The 16,573-nt window shown below is 51.4% G+C and overlaps 1 protein-coding gene across 1 annotated transcript; it reads left to right on the forward strand.

The window, feature by feature from the left end:
- Positions 1–1,143: 1,143 nt before the first annotated feature.
- On the forward strand, positions 1,144–14,710 carry LOC145339039 (intermediate conductance calcium-activated potassium channel protein 4-like). The gene is made up of 6 exons (XM_080183464.1): positions 1,144–1,527; positions 3,506–3,641; positions 5,876–5,986; positions 8,647–8,765; positions 10,604–10,673; positions 14,123–14,710. Exons 1-6 carry the CDS (start codon positions 1,145–1,147, stop codon positions 14,285–14,287), a joined length of 984 nt encoding a protein of 327 aa, XP_080039590.1. The 5' UTR covers position 1,144; the 3' UTR covers positions 14,288–14,710.
- Positions 14,711–16,573: the final 1,863 nt, after the last annotated feature.

Here is a 16,573-nt window from a genome sequence, read left to right on the forward strand (position 1 = left end):
AGACTTCAAACTCTCCGGGAAACAACAGATTTAACCTGGATGAGGAGAAGGTGATGACTGGTTGGCTGGCAAGTGGCCTCTGACTGCTGGTGGCCATACCCTGAGCAACGAACCTGTGAACTGGAGAATGCACCAGTTGATAACCACTGACAGTTAACTGTCAAGCATTGCTTGAAATTAAAATCAGACAGCTTGACCCTGATTGGCCAAGGCATCACCCTGAAGAATGAAGCAGTGAATGACTTGTTGCCAATCAAGCAGCAATTTCCTTTCACCATATCAGTTTTGTGAGTTGTCCTCATGAGCGAAAAGCTAAACAGTTTGACAAGAAATTGTCCCATTTTCCCAGCAATGTTGGAAGTGACACTGTGGTTAACAATGCTGCCTCACAGCCAGGGACTCGGGTTCAATTCCCGGCTTGGCTCACTGTCTGCGGGGAGTCTGCACGTTCTCCCCGTCTCTGCGTGGGTTTCCTCCAGCTAGTCTGGTTTCCTCCCACAGTCTGAAAGATGTGTTAGTTAGGTGGTAAATTCTTCCTCAGTGTAACCCAAACAGGTGCTGTAGTGTGGTGACTAGGGGATTTTCACAGTAGCTTCATTTCAGTGTTAATGTAAGCCTACGTGTGACACTAATAAATAAATGTTTTAAATCTCCCTATCTCTGTAACCTCCTCCAGCCCTGTACAACCCTCCCTATCTCTGTAACCTCCTCCAGCCCCTATAACCCTCCCTATCTCTGTAACCTCCTCCAGCCCTACAACCCTCCCTATCTCTGTAACCTCCTCCAGCCCCTATAACCCTCCCTGTCTCTGTAACTTCCTCCAGCCCCATAACCCTCCCTATCTCTGTAACCTCCTCCAGCCCCTACACCCCTCCCTATCTCTGTAACCTCCTCCAGCCCCTATAACCCTCCCTATCTCTGTAACCTCCTCCAGCCCCTACACCCCCTCCCTATCTCTGTAACCTCCTCCAGCCCCTATAACCCTCCCTGTCTCTGTAACCTCCTCCAGCCCCGTATGACCCTCCCTACCTTAGGGGCCGAATGACCTACTCCCCCATGTCCCCCCCCTCCCCACCTGTGTTAGCCTCCCATCCTTTGCCCCCTGTTGACTGACCCTCTCATGACCTTTACCCCTCAGCTCTTCATGCTGGACGAGAGCATTCGCGAGTGGAGGGTGGCTTTCACCGTGGAGAGGATGCTGTGCTTGACCTTTGAACTCCTGACCTGCGCCATCCACCCGTTTCCCATGATGCTCGGCGATTGGCCCTCTGAGGCCCTGCTCTGCGATGCGCCCAGCGCCTTGTCCATCCTCATGTTCCTCCGTATCTACCTGGTGCCACGAGTGGTCCTCATGTACAGTGACGTCCTCAACCCCTCGTACCAGACCATCGGCTCCCTCAACAAGATCAACCTCAAGTTTCACTTTGTCCTGAAGGTTCTCATGAACCGGAGCCCGGGGAAGATTCTGCTCCTCTTTGTCCTCTTTGTCTGGTTCGTGGCGTCATGGACACTCAGCCTGTGCGAGAGGTAAGAGACCCGATGGGAGGCCCCTGTTACCAGAGCTCCAAGCGCTCTCCTCCCTGTGGACAGGGATTGTCCTGGCTCTCCATGGGTTAAATTACAAAGTGGTATATTGCGGGGAACAGACAGAGCAGATAGACAGAAACTATTTACACCTGTTGGGAGGAGTCTGGGACGAGGGGTCAGGGTCGAGAGGCCGACCTTTTGAGAGTGAAATGGGGCAAGATTCCCGCACACAAAGGGCAGGAGAATTTGAGAATTCTCGCTCCCAAACCCAGATTGTTCCAATTGTTCATTTTCGATCTGGGAGATTTTTATTTTCCAAAGGGATTAAGGGATGCAGAGTGAAGACGGGTAAATGGAGATAGATCGCAGATCAGCCATTGAGTGGAGGGACAGGATAGAGGATTAGAATGGCCTCCTCCTGTTCCTGTGTAACAGGGGGCTGAATGGGGCCTCCTCCTGTTCCTGTGTAACAGGCTCGAGAGGCTGAATAGGGCCTCCTCCTGTTCCTGTGTAACAGGCTCGAGGGGCCGAATGGGGCCTCCTCCTGTTCCTGTGTAACAGGATCGAGGGACTGAATGGGGCCTCCTCCTGTTCCTGTGTAACAGGCTCGAGGGGCTGAATGGGGCCTCCTCCTGTTCTTGTGTAACAGGCGGCTGAATGGGGCCTCCTCCTGTTCTTGTGTAACAGGGGGCTGAATGGGGCCTCCTCCTGTTCCTGTGTAACAGGGGGCTGAATGGGGCCTCCTCCTGTTCCTGTGTAACAGGCTCGAGGGGCTGAATGGGGCCTCCTCCTGTTCCTTTAATCATAAACCTTGATTGGCTTTACTCAAAAAGTCTTTGCTTCAGTGGAACATTGTGTCCCAGCAGGTCAGAGGCTGGGAATCCTGTGGTGAGTAACTCACCTCCTGACTCCCAAAGCCTGACACCATCTACAAGGACACAAGTCAGGAGTGTGATGGAATACTCCCCACTTGCCTGGATGGGTGCAGCTCCAACAACACTCGAGAAGCTCGACACCATCCAGGACAAAGCAGCCCCGCTCGATTCACACACTAACCCCAAACACTCACTCCCTCCACCCCCCGACGCACAGTGACGGCCGTGTGTACCATCTACAAGATGCACTGCAGCATCTCACCAAGGCTCCTTAGGCAGCACCTTCCAAACCCACCACCTCTACCATCTAGAAGGACAAGGGCAGCAGATACCTGGGAACACCCCCACCTGGAGGTTCCCCTCCAAGTCACTCACCATCCCGAGTTGGAAATATATCGGCCGTTCCTTCACTGTCGCTGGGTCTAAATCCTGGCACTCCCTCCCTAACAGCACAGTGGGTGTACCTACACTTCAGGGACTGCAGCAGGTTCAAGATGGCGGCTCATCCAACCCAAGGTGTAGGAACACCAGGATGTTGCCTGGTATGGAGGGTGTTCGCGATGAGGAGAGATTGAATAAACTGGGATTGTTCTCCCTGGAAAGACGGAGGCCGAGGGGCGAGCTGATAGGAGTTTATAAAATGATGAGAGGGATAGAGAGTGTGAACATGTTGGTAGCAAATTGCAGGGGAGGGCCCAAGTTCACGGTAAGCGGGGGGGGAAAGTGGAGATGTGAAGGGGATGTTTTTTTACACAGAGGGTGGTGGGGGCCTGGAATGCACTGCCCAGTAAGGTGGTTGAGGCAGATACGTTAGTGACATTTAAGACTTATCTGGACGGACACATGAACAGGCGGGGAATGGAGGGATATGAGTGGTTGGTGTAGATGGGACAACATGATTGGCGCAGGCTTGGAGGGCCGAAGGGCCTGTTCCTGTGCTGTTCTTTGTACCCACTATCTTCCTGAGGGGTAATCAGGGTTGGGAATAAATGATGCGCCCAGCCTGTGACCCCACCACACACATCCTGAGTAAAATGAAATGTTAAATAATTTGTGACAGACAAACGCGTTGACAATTGTCTCATTTCCCCTCCTCCCCTCAGACAGCAGCACAATAGCACAAATGACTTCCTCACCTCCATGTGGCTCATCCCTATCACATTCCTCACTATCGGCTACGGTGACATGGTTCCTCAGACCCTCTGCGGCAAGATGATCTGTCTGGTAACTGGTGTGATGGTAAGACACGCGGGGAAATATTGGGGGGGGGGGCGGGAAGGCAGCCTCACTACGGTGAGGTAAGCAGGGACCCCCGTCCGGATCTGGGAGACCCGCTTGCAAAGACCTCCCTCGGTTTGGATTACCAGCCCCTCCTCAGAAGCAGGAGGAGGCCATTCAGCCCTTCGAGCCTCTCCTGCCCCGTTCATTGTGATCATCAAATTCAATAACAAAAACAGAAAATGCTGGAAAATCTCAGCAGAACTCTGACGAAGGGTCACCCCGACTCAAAACGTTGCCTCTATTCTCTGTCCACTGATGTCGTCAGACCTGCTGAGGTTTTCCAGCATTTTCTGTTTTCGTTTCAGATTTCCAGCATCCGCAGTATTTTGCTTTAATTGAATTCAATATCTCGATCCACCCCTCTCCCCATAAGATACGGTCAGTGTCCAATCAGATTGTGGCCTTTACCCCACTTTCAGCCCTGACCCCTTCCCCGACGAGCCTCGACCTCCCCCCCCTTCAATCAAATCTCAACTTCAGCCTCAAACCTTTTCAATGGGCGACAATCCCCACTGTCTTCCTGGGGGAGGGGGGAGAATTCCGCAAACACTAATTCCAAACCCAAAATTCACATCCTCAAACTGAATGCAAAATTCTTATGTTATGATCACTATTGCCAAGAAGATCCCTTGCGCTGCGGCCTTATCTCATTGTACAATATTAGGTCCAAAATCATCTACCACTAACCACTGAAAATCAAACCCCATTGAAGGTTTTGCGTGGTTTAGTTGTGACCCAGAACTGTTGGGTATACCTTGGCTCAGTGGGTAGCATTCTCAGTGCTGAGGGAGTGCCGCACTGTCAGAGGGTCAGTGCTGAGGGAGTGCCGCACTGTCAGAGGGTCAGTGCTGAGGGAGTGCCGCACTGTCAGAGGGTCAGTGCTGAGGGAGTGCCGCACTGTCAGAGGGTCAGTGCTGAGGGAGTGCCGCACTGTCAGAGGGTCAGTGCTGAGGGAGTGCCGCACTGTCAGAGGGTCAGTGCTGAGGGAGTGCCGCACTGTCAGAGGGTCAGTGCTGAGGGAGTGCCGCACTGTCAGAGGGTCAGTGCTGAGGGAGTGCCGCACTGTCAGAGGGTCAGTGCTGAGGGAGTGCCGCACTGTCAGAGGGTCAGTACTGAGGGAGTGCCGCACTGTCAGAGGGTCAGTGCTGAGGGAGTGCCGCACTGTCAGAGGGTCAGTGCTGAGGGAGTGCCGCACTGTCAGAGGGTCAGTGCTGAGGGAGTGCCGCACTGTCAGAGGGTCAGTGCTGAGGGAGTGCCGCACTGTCAGAGAGTCAGTGCTGAGGGAGTGCCGCACTGTCAGAGAGTCAGTGTTGAGGGAGTGCCGCACTGTCAGAGGGTCAGTGCTGAGGGAGTGCCGCACTGTCAGAGAGTCAGTGCTGAGGGAGTGCCGCACTGTCAGAGAGTCAGTGCTGAGGGAGTGCCGCACTGTCAGAGAGTCAGTGCTGAGGGAGTGCCGCACTGTCAGAGGGCCAGTGCTGAGGGAGTGCCGCACTGTCAGAGGGTCAGTGCTGAGGGAGCGCCGCACTGTCAGAGGGTCAGTACTGAGGGAGCGCCGCACTGTCAGAGGGTCAGTGCTGAGGGAGTGCCGCACTGTCAGAGGGTCAGTGCTGAGGGAGTGCCGCACTGTCAGAGGGTCAGTGCTGAGGGAGTGCCGCACTGTCAGAGGGTCAGTGCTGAGGGAGTGCCGCACTGTCAGAGGGTCAGTACTGAGGGAGTGCCGCACTGTCAGAGGGTCAGTACTGAGGGAGTGCCGCACTGTCAGAGGGTCAGAGCTGAGGGAGTGCCGCACTGTCAGAGGGTCAGTGCTGAGGGAGTGCCGCACTGTCAGAGGGTCAGTGCTGAGGGAGTGCCGCACTGTCAGAGGGTCAGTGCTGAGGGAGTGCCGCACTGTCAGAGGGTCAGTGCTGAGGGAGTGCTGCACTGTCAGAGGGTCAGTACTGAGGGAGTGCCGCACTGTCAGAGGGTCAGTACTGAGGGAGCGCCGCACTGTCAGAGGGTCAGTACTGAGGGAGTGCCGCACTGTCAGAGGGTCAGTACTGAGGGAGTGCTGTGTTTCCTCAGTAACAATGGTGATTATGCTAGAAAATCATTGGCTGTGATGTGCTTTGGGCCAAGCTGGCATGATGAAAGGTGCTATAGAAATGTCACCCTCGGGCAGAATGTGACGCCGGTTCTGTATTTCTCTCCCAAAGGGAGTAAGCTGCACGGCCTTACTCATCGCTGTGATTGTCAAGAAGCTGGAACTGAGTAAAGATGAAAAACTCGTCCATAACTTCATGCAGGACATCCAACTGGCCAAGGAGGTGAGGACTCGGAACAAGGGAGCACGTGCTCAGGGAGTAATCTTGGATAACGAGAGATATTGTGAGCCTAGTCAAAGAGATAAAGGAGTATTTATCAAAGACAGGAGGCTGCGAACACACGGAGCAAGTGTGGAATACAGGGAAAGTAGAAAGAAACTTAAGCAAGGAGTAAGGAGGGCGAAAAGGAGTCACAAAAAATCATTGGCCAGCAGGATTAAGAAAATCCCAAGGCTTTTGTACATCTATAAAGAGCAAGAGAGTAGCCAGGGAGAGGATTGGCCCACTCAAGGTCAGGGGAGGGAATCTACGCATGGAGCCAGAGGAAATGGGCGAGGTATTAAATGAGAACTTTGTGTCAATATTCACCAAAGAGAAGGACTTGGTTATGAGTCTGGGAAAGGGTGTGTCGATAGTTTCAGTCATATTGAGAGCAAAAAAGAGGAAGTAGTGGGGTTCTTGAGAAACACTAAGTCCCCAGGGCCCTGATGGGATTTACCCCAGAATACTGAGAGAGGCAAGGGAGGAAATTGCTGGGGCCTCGAGAGAAATCTTCATATCCTCACTGGCTACAGGGGAGGTCCCAGAGGATTGGAGAATAGCCAATGTTGTTCCTTTGTTTAAGAAGGGTAGCAAGAATAATCCAGGGAATTACAGGCTGGTGAGCCTTGTATCAGTGGTAGGGAAATTATTGGAGAGGATTCTTTGAGACAGGATTTATTCCCACTTGGAAATAAGTGGATGTATTAGTGAGAGGCAACATGGTTTTGTGAAGGGGAGGTCGTGTCTCACGGACTTGATCGAGTTTTTTGAGGAAGTGATGAAGATGATTGATGAGGGTAGGGCAGTGGATGTTGTCTACATGGACTTCAGTAAGGCCTTTGACAAGGTCCCTCATGGCAGACTGGTGCAGAAGGTGAAGGCACATGGGATCAGAGGTGAGCTGGCAAAGTGGGTACAAAACTGGCTCGGTCAAAGAAGACAGAGGGTAGCAGTGAAAAGGGTGTGTTTCTGAATGGAGGGCTGTGACAAGTGGTGTTACTCAGGGATCAGTGCTGGGACCTTTGCTGTTTGTAATATATATAAGTGATTTGGAGGAAAATGTAACTGGTTTGATGAGTAAGTTTGTGGACGACACAAAGGTTGGTGGATTTGTGGATAGCGATGAGGACCATCAGAGGATAGAGCAGGATATGGATCAGTTGGAGACTTGGACAGAGAGATGGCAGATGGAGTTTAATCCAGATAAATGTGAGGTAATGCATTTTGGAAGCACTAATACAGACAGGAAATATACAGTAAATGGCAGAACTCTTAAAAGTATTGATAGGCAGAGGGATCTGGGTGTTCAGGTACACAGGTCACTGAAAGTGGCAACGCAGGTGGAGAAGGTAGTCAAGAAGGCATACAGCATGCTTACCTTCATCGGCTGGGGTATTGAGTTTAAAAATTGGCAAGTCATGTTGACGCTTTATAGAACCTTAGTTAGGCCGCACTTGAAATATAATGTTCAATTCTGGTCGCCACACTACCAGAAGGATGTACAGGATTTTGAGAGGGTACAGAAACGATTTGTCAGGATGTTGCCTGCTGTGGAGGGCATTAGCTATGAGGACAAGTTGGAGAAACTTCGTTCATTCTCACTTGAGCGATGGAGGTTGAGGGGCGATCTGATAGAAGCCTTCAGGATTATGAGAGGCATGGACAGAGTGGATAGTCAGAAGCTTTTTCCCAGGGTGGAAGGGTCAATTACTAGGGGGCACAGGTTTGACATTCGAGGGTAAAGGTATAAAGGAGATACATGAGGCAGATTTTTTACAGAGAGTGGTGGGTGCCTGGAACTCGTTGCCGGGGTGGGGTAGTAGAAACGGATATGATAGTGAGTTTTAAGGGGTGTCTTGACAAGTGCATGAATATGGTGGAAATAGAGGGATATGGTCCTCGGAAGGGTAGGGGGTTTTAGTTCAGTCGGGCAGCATGGTCAGTACAGGCTTGGAGGGCTGAAGACCCTGTTCCTGTGCTGTAATTTTCTTTGTTCTTTGTACTTTGATGGAGAGTTAGGGGATTTGAGGAATTGTCTTCAATAGGATGGTTAGAGGATTAGAGAGATGGTCTTCGATGAAGAGTTAGGGGATTAGAGGGATGGTCTTCTATGGAGAGTTTGAGGTTTAGAAGGATGGTCTTCAATGGAGAGTTTGGGGTTTAGAGGTATGGACTTTGATGGATGAGTTAGGGGATTAGAGGGGTGGTCTTCAATGGGAGAGTTAGGGGATTAGAGGGATGGTCTTCAATGGGAGAGTTAGGGGATTAGAGGGATGGTCTTCGATGGAGAGTTGGGGGATTAGAGGGATGGTCTTCGATGGGAGGGTTAGGGGATTAGAGGGATGGTCTTCGATGGAGAGTTAGGGGATTAGAGGGATGGTCTTCGATGGGAGGGTTAGGGGATTAGAGGGATGGTCTTCGATGGGAGGGTTAGGGGATTAGAGGGATGGTCTTTGATGGATGAGTTGGGGATTAGAGGGATGGTCTTCGATGGGAGAGTTAAGCATCGATTTTCTCTTTAAAATGAGTCCGACCAAACACTCTATTCACAACCCCGGTGCTGAAATCCAGGACTTGTTCTGAGTCTTGATCTACAACTCTAGTTATTGGTTTGACAACAGGTACAGAAGATTGCAGCGGATCTGATTGGAGTCACTTGGTTACTGTACAAATACAGGAGGAAGTGTGATAGCAAGAGGATTCGGAGATATCATCGCGAGGTACTTGCCACAGTCTGTCGGTGAGTGATTCTGGTTCTTCGCCTTGCCTGGGGCTCGGTTCGAAGGTTCAATGTGGCACATTGCCACCAAGGGTAAATACATCAATACCCACAGTGCCCAACATCGCAGTGCAACATCCCACATTCTCAACCAGGGCCTGGACAGGCTCATCTGACCATTAAACCAGGGCAACAGGAAGATGGGGATCACCGTCACCTGCAACTGACCCAACTTGGAGATATATTGGCTGTTCCTTCATCACTCCCTCAGCACTGACCCTCTGACAGTGCAGCATTCCCTCAGGACTGACCCTCTGACAGTGCAGCATTCCCTCAGGACTGACCCTCTGACAGTGCAGCACTCCCTCAGCACTGACCCTCTGACAGTGCGGCACTCCCTCAGTACTGACCCTCTGACAGTGCAGCACTCCCTCAGCACTGACCCTCTGACAGTGCGGCACTCCCTCAGCACTGACCCTCTGACAGTGCGGCACTCCCTCAGTACTGACCCTCTGACGGTGCGGCACTCCCTCAGCACTGACCCTCTGACGGTGCGGCACTCCCTCAGCACTGACCCTCTGACAGTGCGGCACTCCCTCAGCACTGACCCTCTGACAGTGCGGCACTCCCTCAGCACTGACCCTCTGACAGTGCGGCACTCCCTCAGCACTGACCCTCTGACAGTGCGGCACTCCCTCAGCACTGACCCTCTGACAGTGCGGCACTCCCTCAGTACTGACCCTCTGACAGTGCGGCACTCCCTCAGTACTGACCCTCTGACAGTGCGGCACTCCCTCAGCACTGACCCTCTGACAGTGCGGCACTCCCTCAGCACTGACCCTCTGACAGTGCGGCACTCCCTCAGCACTGACCCTCTGACAGTGCGGCACGCCCTCAGTACTGACCCTCTGACAGTGCGGCACTCCCTCAGCACTGACCCTCTGACAGTGCGGCACTCCCTCAGTACTGACCCTCTGACAGTGCGGCACTCCCTCAGTACTGACCCTCTGACAGTGCGGCACTCCCTCAGCACTGACCCTCTGACAGTGCGGCACTCCCTCAGCACTGACCCTCTGACAGTGCGGCACTCCCTCAGCACTGACCCTCTGACAGTGCGGCACTCCCTCAGTACTGACCCTCTGACAGTGCGGCACTCCCTCAACACCGACCCACTGACAGTGCGGCACTCCCTCAGCACTGACCCTCTGACAGTGCGGCACTCCCTCAGCACTGACCCTCTGACAGTGCGGCACTCCCTCAGCACTGACCCTCTGACAGTGCGGCACTCCCTCAGTACTGACCCTCTGACAGTGCGGCACTCCCTCAGCACTGACCCTCTGACAGTGCGGCACTCCCTCAGCACTGACCCTCTGACAGTGCGGCACTCCCTCAGTACTGACCCTCTGACAGTGCGGCACTCCCTCAGCACTGACCCTCTGACAGTGCGGCACTCCCTCAGTACTGACCCTCTGACAGTGCGGCACTCCCTCAACACCGACCCACTGACAGTGAGGCACTCCCTCAGCACTGACCCTCTGACAGTGCGGCACTCCCTCAGCACTGACCCTCTGACAGTGCGGCACTCCCTCAGTACTGACCCTCTGACAGTGCGGCACTCCCTCAGTACTGACCCTCTGACAGTGCGGTACTCCCTCAGCACTGACCCTCTGACAGTGCGGCACTCCCTCAGCACTGACCCCCTGACAGTGCGGCACTCCCTCAGCACTGACCCTCTGACAGTGCGGCACTCCTTCAGTACTGCACTGGATGTCGATCTCTGTTATCTGAGGTGGGTGTGCCACCCGATATGGATGAACTATAATGTCCTCGTTGTAACTAAAGCCAATTTGTCCTGTCAGATTCCGGAAAGCAAAACTGAAGCAGAGGAAGCTTCGAGTTCTGGTCACCTCCATGATGGATATCTCTAAGGTAACAGACATTGATTCCCCTCCAGATCCGGCTCCCTCCTCCATGTTGTGTGATTATTATCCACATCCGGATTCCAGGAATGGCCTCCCTGACAAATTAGTAACTTGCTGAGGTGCTGGAGGAACTGCAGATCTGGGCAGTACATCCTATTCCCAATGACCTCAATCCCACTTGAATCCCCAATCCCAATGACTCTGATCCCATTCCCATTCACAATGACTGCAATTCCATTCCTATTCCTAATGACCCCAATCTCATTTCCATTTCCAATGAACCCAAACCCTTTCCCAATCCCAATCCCAATATTCTCAATCCCATTCCTAATGCATCCAATCCCAATGATCCCAATCCCTTTCCCATTCCCAAGGATCCTAATTCCTTTCACATTCCCAATGACCCCAATCCTATTTCCAATCCCAATGAGCCCAGTCCCATTCCCAATGAAACCAATCCCTTTCTTATTCCAATGAACCCAATTCTTTTCCCATTCCCAATGAATCCAATCCCTTTTCTATTTGCAATGAATCCAAATCCTTTACCATTCCCATTTCCAATTACCCTAATCCCTTTCCTATTCCTAATAAACCCAACCACTTTTCCCAATCCCAGTGAATCCACATCCTTTACCATTCCCATTCACAATGATCCTGATCTCTTTCCCACTCCCAATGAACCCAGCCCCTTTCCCAATCCCACTCCCAGTGAACCCAGCCCCTTTCCCAATCCCACTCCCAGTGAACCCAGCCCCTTTCCCAATCCCACTCCCAGTGAACCCAGCCCCTTTCCCAATCCCACTCCCAGTGAACCCAGCCCCTTTCCCAATCCCACTCCCAATGAACCCAGCTCCTTCCCCATTCTCAATCAAATGATCACAATCACTTTCACATTCACATTCCCAAAAGAACAATCTATTCCCATTCACTTCCATTGTACACAATTCCGATGAACCCAACTCAGGAGTGAATGGGAAGGGGTTTGATCCACTGGGATTGTGTACAGTGGGAGTGAACGGGAAGGGGTTTGATCCATTGGGATTGTGTACAGTGGGAGTGAATGGGAAGGGGTTTGATCCATTGGGATTGTGTACAGTGGGAGTGAACGGGAAGGGGTTTGTTCCATTGGGATTGTGTACAGCGGGAGTGAATGGGAAGGGGTTTGATCCATTGGGATTGTGTACAGCGGGAGTGAATGGGAAGGGGTTTGATCCATTGGGATTGTGTACAGTGGGAGTGAATGGGAAGGGGTTTGATCCATTGGGATTGTGTACAGCGGGAGTGAATGGGAAGGGGTTTGATCCATTGGGATTGTTAGCGCGAGTGGGCGAACACGACCACTATGGACTCAGAGTCAGGTTCAACAGCGATACAGCTTTATTTTAACGTTGACGGAGGTGCAGTCAGGACATACAAACCAAACTGTCCCGAAAGCACTCTAAAGACCCGCCGCAATGGGCTATAGTTATACCTGAACTTGATACGTTGTACAATTCAAATGCTAATGGTTTGTTTCCAGTATTCGATTCTGACCATCCTGTTTCGATGTCTTCAAGTATTGTAATGATGTTTTTAAGTGTGCGTTAATCGTTTCTGTCTGATGGGTTTATTAATGGTCTAGAATATCCGGGGTTTGAACAATGGGTGTTTGACTGATCTCAGGAAGCTTGTGGGGCCAGGGAAGCTTCCTTAGTTATTGCTAATCTTTAAGTGTCTCCATAGAGGGTTGCTTGATTAGAGCAGAGGTGCTGATTTGGTTGGATGGGGGTGTACTTTTTAATTTAGTTCCTGTAGATGCCATCCTGTCCGGTTCCCCTTGTGTTCGAGCCCTCATTTGCATTCTAAAAGCCTGTCCTTGCCTGCGAGTCTGTGTCTGTTCCCTTGTGACCTTTAATGGAGAGGCTCTGAGTGCAACTTTAATCTGCCTCCATATTGTGTACCCAATTTCATAAAATTTATTGTCCGATAACAGGATTGTGTACAATGGGAATGAATGGGAAGGGGTTTGATCCATTGGGATTGTGTACAGTGGGAGTGAATGGGAAGGAGTTTGATCCATTGGGATTGTGTACAGTGGGAGTGAATGGGAAGGGGTTTGATCCATTGGGATTGTGTACAGTGGGAGTGAATGGGAAGGAGTTTGATCCATTGGGATTGTGTACAGTGGGAGTGAACGGGAAGGGGTTTGATCCATTGGGATTGTGTACAGTGGGAGTGAACGGGAAGGAGTTTGATCCATTGGGATTGTGTACAGTGGGAGTGAACGGGAAGGAGTTTGATCCATTGGGATTGTGTACAGTGGGAGTGAACGGGAAGGAGTTTGATCCATTGGGATTGTGTACAGTGGGAGTGAACGGGAAGGGGTTTGATCCATTGGGATTGTGTACAGTGGGAGTGAACGGGAAGGGGTTTGATCCATTGGGATTGTGTACAGTGGGAGTGAACGGGAAGGGGTTTGATCCATTGGGATTGTGTACAGTGGGAGTGAACGGGAAGGGGTTTGATCCATTGGGATTGTGTACAGTGGGAGTGAACGGGAAGGGGTTTGATCCATTGGGATTGTGTACAGTGGGAGTGAACGGGAAGGGGTTTGATCCATTGGGATTGTGTACAGTGGGAGTGAACGGGAAGGGGTTTGATCCATTGGGATTGTGTACAGTGGGAGTGAACGGGAAGGGGTTTGATCCATTGGGATTGTGTACAGTGGGAGTGAACGGGAAGGGGTTTGATCCATTGGGATTGTGTACAGTGGGAGTGAACGGGAAGGGGTTTGATCCATTGGGATTGTGTACAGTGGGAGTGAACGGGAAGGGGTTTGATCCATTGGGATTGTGTACAGTGGGAGTGAACGGGAAGGGGTTTGATCCATTGGGATTGTGTACAGTGGGAGTGAACGGGAAGGGGTTTGATCCATTGGGATTGTGTACAGTGGGAGTGAACGGGAAGGGGTTTGATCCATTGGGATTGTGTACAGTGGGAGTGAACGGGAAGGGGTTTGATCCATTGGGATTGTGTACAGTGGGAGTGAACGGGAAGGGGTTTGATCCATTGGGATTGTGTACAGTGGGAGTGAACGGGAAGGGGTTTGATCCATTGGGATTGTGTACAGTGGGAGTGAATAGGAAGGGGTTTGATCCATTGGGATTGTGTACAGTGGGAGTGAATGGGAGGGAGTTTGATCCATTGGGATTGTGTACAGTGGGAGTGAACGGGAAGGGGTTTGATCCATTGGGATTGTGTACAGTGGGAGTGAATGGGAAGGAGTTTGATCCATTGGGATTGTGTACAGTGGGAGTGAATGGGAAGGGGTTTGATCCATTGGGGTGGTGTATAATGGGAGGGGTTTGAGGGATTCATTCCATGGTGAACCTCAGGGAGGGAGGGGAACACCATATCTTGCCTGATTGATCGAGCAGTCAAAGCCTGAGGCCTAACATTGCTGTTCCCATGTTTAAGACACAGATGCTGCTGTTCGATATGAACACCAGGATGATGGATTCCTACAACCAGCTGGAGAGGGACCTGGGGACCTTGGCTGCGAAAGTGGAGGCTCTGGCAGGGGGCTTTGAGGATCTGCGCAGTCTCATCAGCGAAGCCTACAAGCAGCAACTGAGACAGTGAAATGCAGCCACCACAGTCGAAGTGCCAGAATCACCAGCGAGCATGTCAGGCCCCCTGCGGAGAAAGGCACGAGGGATTAGAGCAGGCAAATAGTCACTGAGGAATATTTCCATAGACTGGGGGATCCGCGGCTCCTTTGTGTCCATCCAGCCATTGATAGACCTTGTGTAGCAAAATATAAAGCCCCCCCGGGACATGAAAGGGTCATAAAGTGACCCGAGAGGGGCGACAGGACGGTCTCGGACCTCCGCCAACTGGGGGGAAATTATTCTCCTACGGAACAACTGGATCAACAAGAATCCAAGAGATCGGACCAATCCCGGATAGATCCAGGGAGAATTTACACTAGGGGCAGCGATATCTCTCTCAGGTGGTTGTTATTGACAGGGTGGACACCTGGAGGATGTTTCCCCACCTCCCCCCCCCCCCCCCCCCCCCAATCACTCCTGGGGCAATCTGGAACTGGGGGGTGGGGTGCAGAGATTCAGCATGAGGGGGTCTCCCATTGAAGAGGGAGATGAGGAGGAATTTCTTGTGTCGGAGGGGGGGTGTCAGTCTGAGGAATTCTCCCCCCCCCTCAGAGAGACAGTGGGGGTTGCGACTTATTCAATAAGTTTGAGGCAGAGATTTGATTGACAAGTGGGGGACCATGAGGAGGAGCCAGAATTGAGATCAGCTACGATCATACTGAGCACCTCTCTTTCTACGTAATTGTAAGATATATATTTTTATTTCTAATTATGTATTTCTACAATAATCACTCACCAATTATAGCATCATTATTTTCAAATTGAAGTCTCCCTTTCAATCAGGGACCATGATTCTGGTTGACATTTTCAGTTTTGGAACTTAGGTCTCTGACCCACTTCTCCCTCCCTCTCTCCCATCCTCACTCCAATACTCTTTAGAAACTCTTGTTTCCAACAGAAGTTCCAGAATATTCTGCCCTTTCCTGCGTTGTATTTATCGAAGAAGTAAGGAAGAGGGTGCGAAGGAAATTTATTGGGATGTTTCCAGAGGTGATGGGGGCAGCACAATGGTTAGCACTGCTGCCTCACAGCACCAGGGATTTGGGTTCAATTCCCAGCTTGGGTCACTGTCTGTATGGAGCTTGCACATTCTCCCATGTCTGCGTGGGTTTCCTCCGGGTGCTCCGGTTTCCTCCCACAGTCCAAAGGTGGCCATGCTAAATTGTCCCTTAGTGACAGGGGGACCATGGGGTTATGGGGATAGGACTTGGCTGGGATTGTGGTTGGTGCAGACTCGATGGGCCAAATAGCCTCCTTCTGCACTGTAGGGATTCTATGTGGGGGAAACTGGGAGAATCCGGGATTGTTCTCCTCGGAGCAGAGAATGTTAAGGGGGAGATTGAATCGAGGTGTTCAGAATCACGAGGGGGTTTGGATGGAGTGACTGAGGAGGAAGTGTTTCCAGTGACAGGAGGCTTGGTGACCAGAAGGGACACGGATCGAAGAGAATCAGGAAAAGAACCAGAGGGGGAGGGGGAGATGGGGAGAATTTTATTTTGGACACACAGCGAGTTGTTATGATCTGGAAGGCACTGCCTGAAAGGGCGATGGAAGCAGGTTCAATAGAAACTTTCAAAAAGGATCTGTTTTTAGAGAGCTACAATGGGGGATGGGGGTGCTGGTGAATCGGGACTAATTGGATAGAGCTAGTATGGATATGATGGATCAAATGGCCTCCTTTGTTGTATTATTTTATGATTCTACGATTGTATAAACCGTCCTCAGGTTTTTTTTATAGTGACCATGTTGTAATATTGTAGATACTTTGTGTACATACTTTCTTTTTATTGAAAATACAGAATAAATGTGAGTGAAACAATAGTCCGTTCTTTAATCTTGCTCGAGTGACCTCCACAAAGATCGACTGTTTAATCCGGTTAAACCCAACTACGTTGGAGAGACCATCGGGAGGATTCGAACCCTCCACACCGCTCTGCCATTCACTCAGATCACTCCACTTTCCTGCCCTGACAGTGTCCAAAACTCTAGCAATACAGGTCCTGCATCCACTCAGTGTTGACGGACATACAACCCTCTGAGGGAGCGAATTCCAGACACTCTCCGTCCTCTGAGCAAAGATATTTCTCCTCACCTCAATCCAAGATGGCCGGTTCCTTATCCACAGACTATGACCATCCCTCGTTCCAGCCCCTGTGTCACTCCACTGACTCCCCCCCTCCCCCCTGTACCCCCTGCCCCATCTACCCAGTGCCCAGATTCTCTCAACCTCGACTCTCCAAGGATTGTATACATTTTC

Source organism: Carcharhinus amblyrhynchos, unplaced genomic scaffold, assembly GCF_965287045.1.
Source record: "Carcharhinus amblyrhynchos unplaced genomic scaffold, sCarAmb.v2.hapA chromosome_294, whole genome shotgun sequence".
Taxonomy (NCBI): domain Eukaryota; kingdom Metazoa; phylum Chordata; class Chondrichthyes; order Carcharhiniformes; family Carcharhinidae; genus Carcharhinus; species Carcharhinus amblyrhynchos.

Coding starts and splice junctions, on each gene's coding strand:
- LOC145339039 (XM_080183464.1), top strand. CDS start 1,145: ATGCTGGACGAGAGCATTCGCGAGTGGAGGGTGGCTTTCACCGTGGAG. Junction 1,528..3,505: donor ACACTCAGCCTGTGCGAGAG/GTAAGAGACCCG, acceptor TCCTCCCCTCAG/ACAGCAGCACAATAGCACAA. Junction 3,642..5,875: donor GTCTGGTAACTGGTGTGATG/GTAAGACACGCG, acceptor TCTCTCCCAAAG/GGAGTAAGCTGCACGGCCTT.